Here is a 20,050-nt window from a genome sequence, read left to right as displayed (position 1 = left end):
CTTATTTAACGGCCATAAAAATTATTTATATTAAGGATGTCTCCAAAGGTCAACGAAGTTTTCGCAGAAAAATAATATCAGAAATCGCGGCCGCGGTTTGATGCGCTGTTCCGCGACGAAACCAAGCTTTAGCAACGGGCGTAGTCGAACGGTACACACTCGGTAAGCAATCCTACAATTTTTTGTTTATAACATAGTTTATACGGATTATTTTAAAAAAAATATACGTATTTTGGAAATGTTGAGTCGAATTAGCCTAGAATCGATTAATTTTATGAAAGAAAACCTTTCAAACAGCCGTAATCCGTAACTATGATTCCTACAAAATTGATTCATAAAGAACGGAACGTATCTACCGTCTTATAGGGGGATCTACTGTATATTAATTTCTTGTCTTATAAGTGAAAATTGACTCACCAGCTTATCATTACTATTAGTTATCAGTTCAACTATCTTATTCCATAATTCTGCTGTTGAAATGTCTATTTGTTCTGCAGGTAATTGTTCTTGTGAGGAAGTTAAATTAATTAGCTCACATGTTTGAAATGATGATTCGGCTCTTCTAGGTTCAGTATAATCAGTGATCAGGTTTGAGCTTGGTTCCAATGGTTTGATACTATTAGTCAGCAATGTTTGACGAGTAAGTGGTGGTCTTCCTCTCTTTGTTGGAGTTTTCTGTAAGGGACCGGGATTTGGTTCTATTCCAGCAATCAATAACAATAAAATAAGAAGCTTAATATTATTCCTTTTAGTCGAAAATAATTCAGAATTCTACATTTCTTGAAAATTAGACTAAGTATGGAAGTTGGAAAAAAATTCACGCCAACAGCTTTGACGATCAGATTCCCCCCTCCATGGGCTAGAAGTATTATTTAATAATGTATCTAGCTATCTTGTGACAGATTTACCCACAGATGTTGCAATTGACATTCTAGATCTCTCATACTTGTAGGTGGCTGGAGCTGGTATCCCATTTGGTCTTACAAATGCTCAATGGACAACAAATCTGGAAACAGGGCAGCTAAAAAAGTATGGNATAATGTATCTAGCTATCTTGTGACAGATTTACCCACAGATGTTGCAATTGACATTCTAGATTTCTCATACTTGTAGGTGGCTGGAGCTGGTATCCCATTTGGTCTTACAAATGCTCAATGGACAACAAATCTGGAAACAGGGCAGCTAAAAAAGTATGGCAGCATGACAGAGACATTTCTGAGAAACCATAGCTGTGTGTTGTTTCTCAGAAATGTCAATTTAACCATTTTCTAGCAAGATAATGCTGGGAAATGGTTAAATTGTAGACCTACTGTGAAAAACATGTGAGAATGCAATATTTCCTAAGCATACTGCTATGTTGTCAATGTTCCTTGTACTGTTACCAGGGATAACCAACCATCAAGCAAGGTGACAACCCAGACCAGAATTCTAGCAGGGAGCAGTGTACCAGTAAAGAGCAGGATTGAAGTGCTCACCACTTGTCATCCAAACTCTAACACAAGAGATTATTTGTTTTCAAATAGAAGTGGAATTTGTTACTAAAGACATTATGCTGCCATCTGTAGCAATTCATGCTTCTCTTACAGCATCACTGCAAATGAAGTTGATGATGATAGGGTGCTAAACACAGAATACTCAATGGTTGTTGTGCATGCAAATTTGCCTATGTTAGTTTCCTGTCAATGGTATGGGAAGAGACAGCATTCTGTAACAAGGCTTCTATCTATCTCTGGATGGTGTACAAAGATACAGTTTCAGCTATTTATGCCTGTCTCATGTTCAGATGATTATCTCTTCTGGTAGTCTGGAGTGTACAGAGCATGCTTGCCATGTGTGCACTCTCATGTATTCACTGCCCTCAACATCTGTTAGGTTATAACAGCCCAGATGGCAGACAATTTAGCAAGTTGGCTATCTTGCTCTCCTCAGTCTGAAAATGCACTTCTGTCCAACTCCATCAGTTATGCATAATATGTTTAACTATGTCTGATCTTTATTATGCTCTTTAATTTTCATATTACTTAGAATTCTTGTTTGTAAAATTGGTTTTAAGAAAATGTGTATTTATTGAAAGAATATGGTATTAGCGAGGTTGAGGCCGAAGTTTTAAACATGAAAACATGTATGTTGGACGTTCAGCGCCGCTTTCCTGTAAGCCTAGAAGTTTGACAATGGTGTTTGGAAAGTCAGTGGAATCATGCTCGACATTTCAAACGCCATTGTCAAACTTCTAGGCTTACAGGAAAATGCAATGAACATCTGACATACACGTTTTCGTGTTTAAATCTTCGGCCTCAACCTCGCTATTAATAAAGTGTCATTGGATGAGTTTTTGAGTTTTGGATGATGATGATATCATTTTTATAGATTACTTTTGATGATATACTTTCTGTAAATATATAATTTTTAAAAACCTTACTATTAATTTAGTATTTAAAAATTTTTTCAGTGATGCTCTTCCTGCTCTCACATATTATCAAAAGAAAGCAGTTCAGCCAGCTGGATGGAATGCAATGTTAGAAATAAGTTCAAGTTTTAAACTTCCTATCACTGGTTATGTAAAAGTATGTAGAATTTAAAATATATATATTTTGACTTTTTCAAGAAATATTATTTCTGAAATTTTAAGAAATGTTCTTATATAAATCTTAATAGATAACTCAATATAAACTTGGAAAACGGTGGGACACAGTTTTTGCACTTGATCCAAATGTAAATATTATTAGAGAGACTTCTTATCACATGAATGATGAGGCCCAGACAGAAATTAAAAAGGAAGATATTATTGCTGGTAAATAATTTAAAGTTTGTTTAAAGATCAGTTTTATCATTAAAAGATTAGGTACTTAACTAAATAATTTATAATTTTGTACTTATAATAATAAATTATTATAAGCTTTTTATTCACAAAGAGATGATATATTTTGATTAGTACTGAGTAGGTTTCATATTCGACTTCTTTGACAAATATTCTCTGACAAATTTTAATGAAATATTAGATTTTCTGATTAATTGTGATTAATGTAAAAACAAAACACAAAAATACAGCAAAACAAAAGTATATAAGATCAGCAAAGTGTATATCCTACTTATTAGTTCAGGATAAAGTAAAAATTATTTTTTGGTGTTAAGTGAATGCTATTTTAATAAATCAAATATTTTTTAACAGTTTAAAATTTTTCAACTTAGCTTTCTATTAAGATGTAAGAAATCTAAATTGATTTTTAAATATTTTCTGTTTCACATATTCTAGTTTGATTTTATTGTTACTGAAGATGATATTTTGGAATATCAAAAATGTTCAATTTATTAAAAATAAACAAACAAACTGTACATGTTTGAACATACATAAGAAAATTATTGAAGATCATCTGCTGCTCTATAGAAATAGTGTTTTATTTGTTACCTGTATTTGCAAATTAGAGGAGAAAATGGAACAAATGAGAAATCATTCGGGTATATTGTGTATGTATGGGTTAAGAAATAATTATTCAACCATTATAATAAAGCTAGAAAAGTGTCAAAAGTGTCACGTAATATATGTAGAAATAACTGAATTGATGGTCTGAGTGATGTCAAGGTAGAAGATACAACAAAATTTTTTAGATTTGAAGCAGCTAAGTATTTCATATTGAGTTTGAATGAAGGTAAAAACTGTAGATTTATGTTTAATGCTACAATATTGATTGTAATCAAAATTAGGTATAATATGACAATAGAGATAGTCAATATAAGCACAGTTCAAAACATTTTAATAAAGCAGGAGGAAGTGATCTATTTTTGAATTGCTATTAGATGTAAATTTTGCCATTGAGGAACAAAGGCTGCTAGTAATGTTTCCTTGAATAAAAGGGTAAAAATAGAGGCAAAAATGGTGAATAAATTCTGTGTCATTTTGCTAGGGATTGCATTGGGACTAAAGTTAGATGTATTAAGTTTGGTTATGGCATTTTTTATGAGGTGAATGAAAAGCAATCAGTGCTACAAGAAGAGAAATTAAAGGGTTTATAATGGGACTTCTTGATAAAGTGAAGTATCTGCCTTCTAGGTCATGATATATTGGGCTGCAATTTGAAAAACTGTAGACCTATATATTCCCATTGTCATCCATCTGTCTGTTCATCGGTCTCCTTAATCTCAAGAGTGGAGTTAGACAGATGAAATCTGAGATCAGATATGGAAACCGTAGGGGCAGGAGGCCCCAATTAACTACCGGTATATAGGAACTTCTGATGCAAACTGGAAGTCACGTTATTTCAATTTGAAACTTTTTTCCTGAAAGGTGTTAGATAGATGACTGTTAACTGTTACAACTCTATTGCTAACAGAAAAGTATGATGCACAGGGGCAAGACACTATAGTACTAATTTGAGGTGGAGAGCATACATTTTAAATGAAATTAAAAATTGCAGCCTGGCATTGTGATGATGTCACAATAAATAATTGCTTGTTTGGTATGTGTTCAGGTGGGAAAGTGGACTGTGTGGTAGGTTTAAGTTTACAAAAATTAGGCAAAATATTCCAGATTGTTTTGGGATTTGAAGCAAAATTGTTAACTATAGAGTGAAGATATTCCTTGTAACACTTTTGGCAAAATCTAAAAGATTGGTTTAGGATGCATCTGTTAATATATAGATCACATAGATTGCCTGACTTTCTGTCTGCTCCGTTATTACATATAGAATTTGAGTTTTCAAAGAAAAGGGTTGAACCACATAACATTATCTGGAATATTTTATGGTTAGATATTTTAAAATCATTTGTGAAAATAATTTCCATTCCTTTATTTTATTTTTTTAATCTAAATACAGACTGACCCTTTCAAAACCTTTTTGTTTCCACTAAGTTACAATGTCTATTGAGTGAACAAACATTTTCAAATCTCCACCAAGTTCTGCTTCATGTTTGATGGTGTTCCAACTTTGGAATGCCCAGAATTTGAATATTTAAATACCAGATAATTCAAAAGTTCAAAATTCTGATATGCGATATTTAAGTCACAGTCCTCAAACTATTGCTTTGGACAGATATTACATGTATAAAATTACATTAATGTTGGGGATCGTTCTCATATGCATACGATATTGTGTCATTGTCCTTATAGTTTATGCAGTTCTCCATTCTGTCAGTCTTGTAAATTTCTAGTTTTTCCAATGCCCTTATATTGATCAGTTTGGAACTATTTCCTTATGGGAACTTCATTCTTCAGGTTCACATATATATCTGTGTCAGATGTGTATGATGCCAGTGCTGTGGTGTTCGTACCATTGTCTATGTCATATTTATGTTTCTTTAATTGAGGCAATTGGAGCAAAGAATCATTTCCAAATTTAAAGAGCACATCATATTATACAGGAGATATATAGGTGATGTAATCGTGTTATGGAAAAATGCACTGATTGTTAACAATTTTTTAAATGATATGAATGACAACCCATACGGGCTAACCCTCAAATTAAACCAGATGTCACCTTCAGAAGTGCACTTTTTAGATATCTCCATACAAATCTACAAAAAATAAATACAAACAAAGGTATACTATAAACCAGGGTACTCAGTACTATATGTACCAGCGGACTCAGAAGACCCTTATCAATATAAGATTGCTGCTTTCAGGGCGCTGATAAAAAGAGTGTATATACCCGGGGTGGCCAAGCTCCTTGATAGTTCGAGCCATTTTTCAAAATTTGAAATTTTTCGCGATCCGCAATTAAATACGTATTAAAAAGATATGCAAAAAATTCCAGAATACAAATTATATCCGTAGCAAGAGTGACACAAATTGTTTTTTCCAGAGCACAATGTCAACTGTCCATTGCAATGACAGTTTACAAATTCAAATTTGGTCTGGAGTTGGTCGATAACGGATGATTACGCCACTGTTTATGTTCGTTCACGCAGTTTTTGATGAGTCATATCATTCTTAACTTGGACGGAAATGAAATTTGTTACAACGTTGTTGTTAGTAATTTAAAAGACATTTTGAAACACATACGAAAATATAATAACACAAAAGTGAAAAGGGAACTCGGGTACATTTATCGAGAGCCACAAATAATCCTTCAAAGAGCCGCATGTGGCTCGCGAGCCGCAGGTTGGCCACCCCTGGTATATACAAAACACAGGAAGAAAAGACATAACCAAAGAGCTCAAACACCTGGAAGACATAGTGGCTGCCACAGATATAGAAGTATAATTCATAGGTTAGCCCGAGATCAACACACCACAGACACAACAACCGCCCTGAAGTCGGTGGGGTGAGTTCCAACAGGATTCCAGAGCAGGAACAGAAAACTAATACAATTTGCGAGGTTGTCCAATACAATAGAAACCTTTACCACATATATAAGGAAATAGTGGATATGAAGGGGATCAAGTTATCATACACAAGAACCTAAACAATATACAAGCTACTAAGGAATGATAAAGACAAACCGAATAACATGCGGGCACCAGGGTGTATGGAGTACCAATTAAAGATAATAGGTTTCACAGAGACTTAGTATACATAGGATCTATGAAAAGATCATTGCAAAGAAGACTAAAAGAACATAAATATGACATAGACAAGGGTAAGAACACCGCAGCACTGGCATCATACACATCTGACCCAGATATATATGTGAACCTGAAGAATGAAGTTCCCATAAGGAAATAGTTCCAAACTGATCAATATAAGGGCATTGGAAAAACTAGAAATTTACAAGACTGACAGAATGGAGAACTGCATAAACTATAAGGACAATGACACAATATTGTATGCATATGAGAACGATCCCCAACATTAATGTAATTTTATACATGTAATATCTGTCCAAAGCAATAGTTTGAGGACTGTGACTTAAATATCGCATATCAGAATTTTGAACTTTTGAATTATCTGGTATTTAAATATTCAAATTCTGGGCATTCCAAAGTTGGAACACCATCAAACATGAAGCAGAACTTGGTGGAGATTTGAAAATGTTTGTTCACTCAATAGACATTGTAACTTAGTGGAAACAAAAAGGTTTTGAAAGGGTCAGTTACAGGATTCCAGTAATTATGTAGTGTAAAGTTTAATTACAGATTAAGCAATATTGGGAATAATACATACTCTTGACTCATCCCTTATTAATAATAATGGGTTTGGTAATCCTACAGTTTGATAATTTAATACTCACTTTAGTATTTAAATATGTACAAGCTTTGAATTGCAGCAATTGTATTTGTTGTATACAATATTCATTTTAAATTTTCTGTAGGGTTTTGGCTACCATGACCTTTTCATAATCTATAAATACAAAATTTGTAGACAATTTTCACTTTGTTCAGCAATTATTTGTTGTATTGCAAAAATAGCATCTATATAGCTTTGCCCTTTCCTAAAACCACATTATTCTTTCTCTATTATTTCTTCATGATATTTTTATAATTTTATTTTAATTATATTTGCAAATATTTTGATGCTGTTGATGGTAAAATAATGCCTATAATTTTTACAATCACTCTTTATTCTTTTCTTATGAATATTTACTACTAATCCCTTCTCCCATTCATCTAGTATTTGATTCCTTGGGTGTATTCAGCAAACAAAAAAATATGTGGCACTTTAGCTCAGTAGTATAAGGTTGACTAGTATTCAGTTTCTTAATTGACATATGTCATAGTAGTGATTTGGAACTCAGAAGCATAACATTAAACATGATATAAACGTGATATATTTCTGTATTTGTAAATCTCTCTTGTTCTTCCACGCTTATGGTTTTATTGAAGATTTGTTTATCACATTTTAAATTTAAATTTGTGTTTTCACTCATTTTTAAGTGTGAAAAACAGAACAAAAAAATTTGCCATACTAAAGTATTTTAATGCAATAGAGTAAATGACACTTGAACAATGGCAGACTGTTTTGAGAAAGCAGTGACAGAGTGATGTCACATAAGACTACTTTAGCCAGCTGATTCATTAAAGTGATACAGCACTGCTGTTTGTTGAATGTGCCTATTTTTCAGATATTATTAACTAATTTAAGAAAAGTCTCTAAATTTGCTTTCTCAATATTTCTAAAAGTTAAAATATTTATAAAAGTTCTATATTTATCATAACTAATCTCAAGTTTTTCTTGTTCTTTGTTTCTGCTAACATCTAACTAATCCATTGTTATCTATCTAAATAGATATTTCCCTGTTAAGCATGACGGAATACTTTCTATGAGAAAGTAGAGATTGAAGAATTGAAAAGAGTAGAGAGCTTCAAGAAATTCAAGAAAATTTGCTCATATTTCTACAAATTAAGTAGTTTATACTATCTGTTGTATCATAAAGAGCAACAAAACAAAATATCACCTGGCGTGGACAAAAACAGTAGGAATTATAGAGAATTCACTTATACACCCACACAAACAGATGATGGCCTTTACACTGTATTAAAAAATATTAAAATCTTTCTTTATAAAATTTCTTTATACACTATATTCTGAGTAAACATTATATTGTCTTTTAAAAGGTTTACTTGCTATCTTCCTTTAGTAATACATCTTAATATTATTTTGCTTTCTTAAATGGGATAAAACTACGTAGAGTTGACCTGTTTTACTCTTACTCTTTTCCTTAAACATTTCTTTTTGACAAAATAACAAGTATTTTTAATTCTGCATTGATAAAACAAAGATGAATTGTAAGTATGCTAGTTGGATGAGCAATAACACTTCATACATAACGGGCTTGTTAGATTGTTACTTCTGATTGGATAACAGCAGAACATCATGTAGTCAGTGTGGAAAAATTTTTTAAAAATTCATTATAGAAAGGACACAATGCTGCTATCATTTTTTAATTTTTAATGGAGTAAGTTTAAAATATGCCATTTGCCAAAATATTTTAAAATGTGACTTAAAGGAAATTTCCTCATCAAGCATGAATGTCACACGGTCACTGACATCACTGCAATGTAAGTGCAATCACTGATCCAAAATCGATAAAATGTTTATTCTATGGCTAATATTTCCACAAAATAAGTAGCCTATACTTTTCATCAGAACATAAAACAAATATAACCAAAATTTCATCTGGATTGGAAAAAACTGCAAGAGTTATAAGGAATTCATGCAGACAGATACACACACAACAGTTTTTATATTAGTAATAATTTATTTTCAGTCACTTTGTATTCCCATCTTTCTCTGATCTGTTGATTTTTATCTTTATTACATAGTTTATCATAGTGTGTGCAATAGTCTGTCCTCTTCTGATATGTTATTTAAATTTAATTTTTCTATTTTTTTTTTTAAATAAATGTACTTGTGTAAACAGTATGAAACCTCTTTCATGCTCCACTGAGGATTTAATTTATTCTTGGTTTTAATNTATTGGGAATAATACATACTCTTGACTCATCCCTTATTAATAATAATGGGTTTGGTAATCCTACAGTTTGATAATTTAATACTCACTTTAGTATTTAAATATGTACAAGCTTTGAATTGCAGCAATTGTATTTGTTGTATACAATATTCATTTTAAATTTTCTGTAGGGTTTTGGCTACCATGACCTTTTCATAATCTATAAATACAAAATTTGTAGACAATTTTCACTTTGTTCAGCAATTATTTGTTGTATTGCAAAAATAGCATCTATATAGCTTTGCCCTTTCCTAAAACCACATTATTCTTTCTCTATTATTTCTTCATGATATTTTTATAATTTTATTTTAATTATATTTGCAAATATTTTGATGCTGTTGATGGTAAAATAATGCCTATAATTTTTACAATCACTCTTTATTCTTTTCTTATGAATATTTACTACTAATCCCTTCTCCCATTCATCTAGTATTTGATTCCTTGGGTGTATTCAGCAAACAAAAAAATATGTGGCACTTTAGCTCAGTAGTATAAGGTTGACTAGTATTCAGTTTCTTAATTGACATATGTCATAGTAGTGATTTGGAACTCAGAAGCATAACATTAAACATGATATAAACGTGATATATTTCTGTATTTGTAAATCTCTCTTGTTCTTCCACGCTTATGGTTTTATTGAAGATTTGTTTATCACATTTTAAATTTAAATTTGTGTTTTCACTCATTTTTAAGTGTGAAAAACAGAACAAAAAAATTTGCCATACTAAAGTATTTTAATGCAATAGAGTAAATGACACTTGAACAATGGCAGACTGTTTTGAGAAAGCAGTGACAGAGTGATGTCACATAAGACTACTTTAGCCAGCTGATTCATTAAAGTGATACAGCACTGCTGTTTGTTGAATGTGCCTATTTTTCAGATATTATTAACTAATTTAAGAAAAGTCTCTAAATTTGCTTTCTCAATATTTCTAAAAGTTAAAATATTTATAAAAGTTCTATATTTATCATAACTAATCTCAAGTTTTTCTTGTTCTTTGTTTCTGCTAACATCTAACTAATCCATTGTTATCTATCTAAATAGATATTTCCCTGTTAAGCATGACGGAATACTTTCTATGAGAAAGTAGAGATTGAAGAATTGAAAAGAGTAGAGAGCTTCAAGAAATTCAAGAAAATTTGCTCATATTTCTACAAATTAAGTAGTTTATACTATCTGTTGTATCATAAAGAGCAACAAAACAAAATATCACCTGGCGTGGACAAAAACAGTAGGAATTATAGAGAATTCACTTATACACCCACACAAACAGATGATGGCCTTTACACTGTATTAAAAAATATTAAAATCTTTCTTTATAAAATTTCTTTATACACTATATTCTGAGTAAACATTATATTGTCTTTTAAAAGGTTTACTTGCTATCTTCCTTTAGTAATACATCTTAATATTATTTTGCTTTCTTAAATGGGATAAAACTACGTAGAGTTGACCTGTTTTACTCTTACTCTTTTCCTTAAACATTTCTTTTTGACAAAATAACAAGTATTTTTAATTCTGCATTGATAAAACAAAGATGAATTGTAAGTATGCTAGTTGGATGAGCAATAACACTTCATACATAACGGGCTTGTTAGATTGTTACTTCTGATTGGATAACAGCAGAACATCATGTAGTCAGTGTGGAAAAATTTTTTAAAAATTCATTATAGAAAGGACACAATGCTGCTATCATTTTTTAATTTTTAATGGAGTAAGTTTAAAATATGCCATTTGCCAAAATATTTTAAAATGTGACTTAAAGGAAATTTCCTCATCAAGCATGAATGTCACACGGTCACTGACATCACTGCAATGTAAGTGCAATCACTGATCCAAAATCGATAAAATGTTTATTCTATGGCTAATATTTCCACAAAATAAGTAGCCTATACTTTTCATCAGAACATAAAACAAATATAACCAAAATTTCATCTGGATTGGAAAAAACTGCAAGAGTTATAAGGAATTCATGCAGACAGATACACACACAACAGTTTTTATATTAGTAATAATTTATTTTCAGTCACTTTGTATTCCCATCTTTCTCTGATCTGTTGATTTTTATCTTTATTACATAGTTTATCATAGTGTGTGCAATAGTCTGTCCTCTTCTGATATGTTATTTAAATTTAATTTTTCTATTTTTTTTTTTAAATAAATGTACTTGTGTAAACAGTATGAAACCTCTTTCATGCTCCACTGAGGATTTAATTTATTCTTGGTTTTAATTTAATTTAATAATAATATCTTATGGTATGTATTACAGGTTATCGTTACGGGACAACTTTAGTGCCATTTAGTGAAGAAGACAAAGCTAATATGGCATATAAATCATCAGAAAAGGGAATAAAAGTTTTGGGATTTACTAAAGAAGATAATGTAACTAACTTTTTTAAATTTATTTTAATATTTAAAAAAAAATTTTAATTAAAAATTTCTTTCAGATAAAATACCATCATTACATTGGAGATAAAGTAATTTATATTGTGGGTCAGAAAACTAATGAGGTAATTTATTAAATAATAAATAAAATCATAATTTATATGTATAATTTAATATGATTTGTGATTAGTAAAATATTTGTATATAAATGATAACATAAATAAATAAAAAAGATGATAAATTAGGAATAATATAAAAAAGAGCTAAATGATAAAAATATTTATGCTAATTGTCATTAATAAGTAATGAAATACTTCTCTTCTGTGTATATGATGGAATTACAGATAAGTTGATGTGTATTAGAACCAAGAATTTTGGAAATTTGTTTTGAAATTAAGAACATTAAAAACTTTAAGCTTCTATAACATTTCAGACTTAAAAAAATACTTTAGAACATTAGTTAAAGTTAAATTTATTTGTTAAAATCGCTCATTTTAACAGATGTTGGTTACATAGACCTAGATAAAATAACAATATATTAATTTGTTATAATTTTAATTATTTCTATTAGTATTTATGACTTTCTAGAAATTATGCTTTTTCTGAAATTCTTGTAATGTATCTTATATAAGGTATCATTACATTTGAAAATTCTTTAACAAGTTTAAAATCCATCAATACTTATAAACTAACTTTTATTAACATTGACACAGATTTGGTGTATAAGTATAGTGGACTTTAAATCTTCAAATGTACTGATAACTTAACATTTTTGTATGTACTGTACTTAACTTACACAATATTCTAAAGCAGTGTTTTTCAACCAGGGGGGTCGTGAACCCGTGTAAGGCTTCGCGACCCCCCTGGGGGGTTTCGAAGCCTTACACGGGGGTTCGCGGGTACAAGAAAAAGACAAGTGTTTGTAGGTCCTACACTACATTAAAAAAACTAATCCCTTCTCCCATTCATCTAGTATTTGATTCCTTGGGTGTATTCAGCAAACAAAAAAATATGTGGCACTTTAGCTCAGTAGTATAAGGTTNGGGGGTCGCGGGTACAAGAAAAAGACAAGCGTTTGTAGGTCCTACACTACATTAAAAAAACTACAATTTCAGCGAGAATTATGGCCCACCCCAGAAAATGATAGCGGAAAAAGTGTTGAGCTGATTTCCAAAAGGAAATAAAAAGCAGAAAAGTAGAAGCTGAAAATTGAGATCCTAAAAAAAAAAAAAAATGCCGTTAGTGAACAGTTCCATGTGCCTAATGTTACAATTAAAGGAAGTTTCATACTTTGTGTGTTAAATTATTGTCGATTCTGCTGAAACTTTCATTTTAATCAACAATAATTTGTCTCAACAGAAAGAAAATTAAATACATAGTTTTTAAAATCACTGATATAGTTTTAATATGGCCCTAGGGGGGTCGCCAGAATTTTTTGACTTTTAAAGGGGTCGCGTATTCAAGAAGGTTGAAAAACACTGTTCTAAAGTTCTGTTGGACTGCATTTAACTGACTAAATATACTGAGCCACTTTGGAAACTAAGTAGGGAACTTCCAGTGGTATTTGTACTGATGTAAAATTTAAATAAGGTACCTCTTCTACATGCAGTTGTGTTCTATGATATATCTGATATATCCATAGATACTTTTTCTGTATTTGTTGTGATTTGATCTTCCCAACCAATTGTATCATAGCATTGAATCTATGTAAAGGTTCTGATAATGGCAACCAGAGGAGAATTTAAGATGAGTTGTATATGCCTCTTCCTCAAAATACACAATTTGTTACCACTGTCTTGTGAGTTGACTTAACAACTTTTTCTCTGTTACATGCAATAGTAGTCTGGTGCATTTATGAAAAGACATTACCTGGCCTTTATGCCCTTTAGAATAACATTATTTGCTTACAAAAGAAAAAGAAAATTAGTTGTTTGCTTAATTTTACAAATATACTTCTTGTTCTTACTAACTTGAAAAATAAACACTGGTGGAAAGATTCCATTTTTAATTCAGTACTATTATTACTATTAGATTGACTAAATTAATTTTTGCAGTTATATGTAAATCTTAAAAAATATGTTTTAAGATATTGTTATTAATTCCAGATATTTATGTGAATAACATTGTTTATTTGTATTTTTTTTTTTGCACTTGTTATTGGTTCCATGTATGTTATTAACTTTATCTCAGTGTGGTGTGTTGTTATTTACTGTGATTTAAAAAAAAACAAAAAATTATAGTAAAAAATTCTTTGAATTCTTGAAAATTTAATGTTTAGTTTTCTTGTTGAAATAATTGGAATATTTGTTTATATATTTGTGTGTTGACAAGAAACTTGACTTCAAAAACAAATTTTAAAATATAAATAAATCAACTCCATAAAAATAATATAATTTAAAATTATTATATTATTTTCTTTTTATTTCAAGTCTGTGGAAAAGGCATTATCTGCATTTATTCAAGCTCTGTATGAGACAAGTATGGTAGCTGTTGTCCGTTATGTCTATTCAGCAAATTCCCCTCCAAAGTTAGGTTTTCTCTCTCCTCGAATTAAAAAGGAATACGAGGTATTTAAATTATTACAATTATTAATAATTATTTAGAAGAGCCATTGGATTAACTAACATATTAAAAAATTTTTTTAGTGTTTAGTTTTTATACAATTGCCATTTATGGAGGATTTACGACATTATACTTTCTCATCTCTTGATGCAAATGCAAAGAACTTACCAACAGGTAAATTATTACATATTAAAAGGTTTTATTAGTGTAATGTAAAAGTATTTGTCTTAGATGAATCATTTTATTTAATATTAAACGTAAAATGTTCCTTAAAGTTGTAAATAGTTAAGAAAATAAATACTGATTTGATGATTTTAATGTTTTTGTAATTTTTAAAATTTTGTGTATTATAAATATAGCATAAATTATATATTAGGTTTGGGAAAAAGAAATCCATTATTTTGTCGCTAGATGGCTGTAGTGATATATCTATCTTGTAAAGTATTTATGAAACAAGTTCAGACTTGTGCTTGTTGAAAAAGTGACATTCCATACTAAAAAAGTTCTTTTACAGTTTTTTGATTGGTCAATTCAGTTGTGAGTTATAGGGTGTAAAAGATGGAAGTTAACAAAGAGAAAATTGGTATGTTTTACAGTTTTGCTTTGATAAAGGCGAAAATGCAAGCCAGGCAGCTGAAATTGTGAATGGTGTTTATGGTCCTGATACTGTCACAGCCAATTATGTGCAGTTTTGGTTTCGTCGATTCTGTTCTGGTAATTTTGATGTTAAATATGCATCTCGCACAGGTAGGCCCATTGTTGAAAATGTAGATGAAATCATGGAAATGATCGAAGTAGACCAGCCTGTTAGCAGTTGTAGCATTGCCCAGGAGCTAAAGATTGACCACAAAACAGTTTTACACCATCTGCATAAAGTTGGATTCAAAAAGAAGCTCGATGTTTGGGTGCCACACGAATTCATGCAAAAAAAAAAAAAAAAACATGATGGGTCGAATTTCCATCTGCAAAGCCTTGGACAAATAGAACAAAATCTACCCATTTCTTAAACGGATAGTGACTGGGGATGAGAAATGGGTTACATACGACAATATTGTGCAAAACCAATCATGTTCAAAGCATGGTGAAGCAGCTCAAATGGTGACCAAACCAAGACTAATGGCCAGGAAGGTTTTGTTGTGCATTTGGTGGGACTGTAAAGGAATCATCTACTATGAGCTGCTTCCATATGGCCAAACACTAAATTCGGACCTTTACTGTCAACAATTGGACCATTTGAAGCTAGCAATTGACCAGAAGTGGCCAGAATTGGCCAACAAAGGTGTTGCCAACAATTCATCAGGACAACGCCAAGCCACACACGTCTATAGTGACTCACCAGAAACTCCGGGAGCTTGGTTGGGAAGTTTTGATGCATCCACTTTATAGTCCGGACCTGGCACCAAGCGATTACCATCTTTTTTTTATTATTGCAAAACTTTCTTAGTGATAAGAAATTGGTATCAAGAGAAGATTGTGAAAATTGCTTAGTCGAGTTTTTCGCCAATAGGGACCAGGGCTTCTATGAGAGAGGCATTATGAAGTTACCTTTAAAATGACAACAAATTATAAAACAAAATGGTGCATATTTGATTCAAGTCAGACAATCTGAACCATGTTAAATAAAGTCTTGAAATAAACGTAAAAATAATGGATTTCTTTTTCCCCAACCCAGTATTTAATTATGCACGTAACATACATATGTGATTTATGATATAACAAATATAATATCATCGGAACTTCTTAAGTTTGCTTAAACAGATTTCTATCTTTAGGTTAATGAGTTTTTTTATTTTTTTTAATCGTCAAAAATATTTTTAATCTTCATTCATTATGTATATCAGATCTTACTTTTATAAACTGTCATTTTCAATTTTAAATCTATTAAAAAAGATTAAGAAAAATTCTTATGTTTTCCTATTTACTGAAGTCAGGTATTTAATAAAATTGTATTAAAAATATATAAATTTTAATAAAATTCATAGTTATCCTTTTTCACTTTTCTGTCTTTCCATCCCAGGTGAATTTTAAAACAAACAGATTTTAAAAGACTTTAAACCATTACTTTTTGTTGTTCTCTTTATATTTCTCATAAATGCATTTTGATCTTCCAATCCTCATCAGTATGTTAATACATTTCATAGAACAAATTGTTCCCTACAAATAATAAATTTGAAAATTTTCCATCACAAATGCAGTGTGATTAAAATAAGAATCTTTAATATTTAATAATAATTAAACATATAGCAGTTTTTTGGAAGCCACATAAAAGGTATAATATCATTTGGGGTTATGTATTTTTTGTCCTTCTTCAGTCCAATTTATTAAGTAGTTCCCATTTAACATCAACTTCATAAATTAAGAAATTGGACTGAGAAGGGGGGGAAAAGCTCTCAAAACATTAACATTATTCAATTTAATCATTATATTAACAGAATTTACTATAAATTGATTTAGCTGTTTCTCATGGAAACTGTCAAAATCAGACACTTAACTTAAATTTGATACATAGCTAAGCTCTTCCATTTTCATGTAGTAATTTATGTTAAAACAAAATGTTCTTTATTACAAAAGTTCTCAGAAATTTATTTTAACTTAAAATTGAATTCATGCTTATTTTTACTTTAACTTAGATTATACCTCATTACTGATTTATATAGTATTCAAATTGCCCAACTTCAATTAAATACAGTTGAAGAAATGCAACAAAATTTCATTTTACACAAAAGAGTTTGTTTTAACACAGTATTTAAAATATTCTTCAGTATTGTGTTAATATTTTGTTTTAAAATAAGCGTTTTTGTTATGAAAAGTACTTTAACATTAAAGTTAGCTCAATATCAGAAAACTGAACAAAAATAAAAGCCAAGCTTTGATAACTGATTTTATTGAGACCCGATCACCAATGTCTTTGATAAACTAATTAAAAAAAATTGGGATTGAAGAAGTTAATGATTTATAAAGAGATTTACTTAAAATTCCATTTTGTAATTATTAAACAAATCAAAAACAACACAAACATTGAGAATATCACATACTACCATCTCTAAGTAAGACAATTCACTGAACAAATTTGAGACATGACACTTCCCAACAGGAATATTACTACTCATGTAACTTGAGATTGTAGACAACCTGGATGCCTAAAGTCTTATTAATTTAAAAAAATCATAAAAAACACCATGTTTGTTTTTTGTAGTATATTAAATGACTGTTAAAGTTTGCACTCAGCATATTTGTTTCAAAATACTTACAATAAATTAAATAGTGTTTTTGTGAAACAAACTATGCTTTTTTTTGTGGAAAAGCAATGCCATAGTTTGTTGAAACCAAATCTGCTACTTGGACCCAGTTAAACTACAGAAAAAATATGAAAAATCTTCATCCAATTCTATTCATCAGAAGCATAAGAAATTTATGGAGACAGGATCAACACTGAATGGAGAGAGAAGTGGTTGACCAAGACCATAGTCCTAGGAAAATCCATCAGTACTACTCCAAAAACTTACAAATTCTGCATTCAAATGGTACACAAATTTTATTACTACTACACAAAAATGTGTGACTAAACATTTACAAAGGTGTAACTTCAACAAGCATGCTGAAATACGCAACCATATATGAGCCGCTCACTTGCCAAATTGATTAACTCCATAAAACAAAAAGCTTAAAAATGAATAATATAAATTATTTTTAAAAATTCCTTTTAAACTTTAAATGTAAATAAACATTGTAGAATGTATTTTTATATATATCATTATATATAAAATTAGTTATGCAAAAAACGTAAAAATAATAAAGATTTGTAAATCCTTAATATATTAAGGATTTACAAATGGAGTTAATCAATTTGACCCATGAACAGCTCATATATTTCTGATAAACTTACATTCCAAATCTCTAAGATTTGGAATGTAAGATTTTGGTTAACTTTTTCAGATTTCCAAATCCTACATTGACTCCATGGAAACTACATGAAACTAGAGCTAACAGGTGACAGACCTAAGATGAATGTATGGTGTGGTATCTTGCACAATTAGACTTTGTTCTGCAAAGAAAAACTAGAGAGGTTGAGGCGCACGTTTTAAACGTGTAAACGTGTACGTGTGACGTTCGGCGCCGCTTTCCCTTAAGCCTAAAGGTTTGATGATAGTGTTTGGAATGTCGAGCGTAATTCCACCGACTATCCAAACACCATTGTCAAACTTTTAGGCTTACGGGAAAGCGGCGCCGAACGTCACACGTACACGTTTACACGTTTAAAACGTGCGCTTCAACCTCTCTATTAAATTTGTAATCTGTACAAAAGGTCGCTGACGACTTTATAGTTTTGTGTAGCATAATTTTGACTTCAGGAGTTTTATTTCCATTGATTGAATTCTAATTGTTTCTTATTTGTTTAATATCCGTGTCTTTGAAGCAAATGATAATACGGCACAAAATAGATCTCATGTAAAAGTCTATTGCATTTTAACGGGACTTCGTTATTTCATAAAAGGCCTGATACACTTCAATAAAATATCTGGATTTGTCTTATTAATCTTGTTATTTCTTGTTTTTTTACCTCGTTTCTTTCGTGTACTATTAAAATATTTAAAATATCCCACCCGTTTCAAAATGGTTTCATTTCCTTCGGTTGTTCTTTGTATATCCCTACTCGTGTCCACGATTTCAGTTTTCTCATTTTTAATTTTAAGTCCGTATTTTCTAGAAATACAGTTAGTTCATTTACCTAACTTTGCACGCAACTTCACGCGAGAGCATTTAAGAACGTCTTCCTCAAATGTAGCCGTATCCTCGCTACTTCCGATTTCTTCGAGCGAAGCATCGATCGTTATAATAAACAAGAACAAGACATAGAGGTAGGCGGAGAGAATTGGAGAAAGGTGGGTAAAGATTAGACGTAGCACAATAGGGGAAAATGGACGAGTTGACTGGGCTGACCGGATATTTTGTTCGAACAGTCGATGGACGACGATGATGAATCCCCCAATCAAATAAATTAAAAAAATGTAGCAACGAATTGCTTAACTTTTCCGGCAACATTCGGTGGCGCCATCCGTTATAATATGTTATTTTGAAAACTTTTATATTTTTAACTATTATAAAATGGGAAAAAGTTTAATTTTGAGGTTAGGAATGAGTTTTATAAAAAATTGTAAATGCAAATAANTATTGCGTGTTGTTTAACATGTTGGATAATGGGTTCAGGGCTAGGCAGAACCAGAGAGGACTCAAGGAATCTCCTTGAAAAATTCCTCACTTAATGAATATTTCATTTGTTTGTTTGGAGGTGTTACTAACCCTGAGATGTAGTGTTGTTCTCCAGTGCTGCATAGTGTTTTGGAAGAATGCAATGAGATGTATTATGATGATGGAAGAATGATGGATGTATTATGTACGTATGTAGAATATGTAGCAGCCAACTGTGTGGAACATTGTCTAATGCTTTTCTGTAGTCTATATATGCCATGTGTATGTTTCTGTGTTGTTTCTCTGCTTGCTGTAAAATGACTGAATCTATGAGTAACTGTTCTTTGCATCCCCTGTGATTTCTACGGCAACCTTTTTGTTGTTCTGTAAGAACGTTGTGTTCTTCAACATGTTTGTATATTTTGTTTGTGATACAGGATGTCAATAATTTGTAGAATGTTGGAAGACATTTAATTGGTCTATATTGTGTGGGGTCTGTAGTGTTGTTGTTTTTAGGTTTCATGTAGGT

At 30.9% G+C, this 20,050-nt stretch overlaps 1 protein-coding gene across 1 annotated transcript in view; it reads left to right on the top strand.

The window, feature by feature from the left end:
- The window catches only part of LOC111635068 (X-ray repair cross-complementing protein 5-like), a 43,197-nt gene that overhangs the window by 12,552 nt on the left and 10,595 nt on the right, over nt 1-20,050 (top strand). The window contains exons 5-10 of the mRNA XM_023379916.1: nt 2,450-2,564; nt 2,656-2,791; nt 11,654-11,766; nt 11,832-11,894; nt 14,199-14,336; nt 14,415-14,505. Coding sequence (XP_023235684.1) covers nt 2,450-2,564; nt 2,656-2,791; nt 11,654-11,766; nt 11,832-11,894; nt 14,199-14,336; nt 14,415-14,505 — 656 coding nt within the window. The remainder of the gene's footprint in view (nt 1-2,449; nt 2,565-2,655; nt 2,792-11,653; nt 11,767-11,831; nt 11,895-14,198; nt 14,337-14,414; nt 14,506-20,050) is intronic.

Source organism: Centruroides sculpturatus, unplaced genomic scaffold (genome assembly GCF_000671375.1).
Source record: "Centruroides sculpturatus isolate CEXI.00-Female unplaced genomic scaffold, Cexi_2.0 scaffold720, whole genome shotgun sequence".
NCBI classification, from domain to species: Eukaryota; Metazoa; Arthropoda; class Arachnida; order Scorpiones; family Buthidae; genus Centruroides; species Centruroides sculpturatus.
Note: the sequence above shows the minus strand (reverse complement) of the source record. Positions and strands in the feature narration are given on the sequence as shown.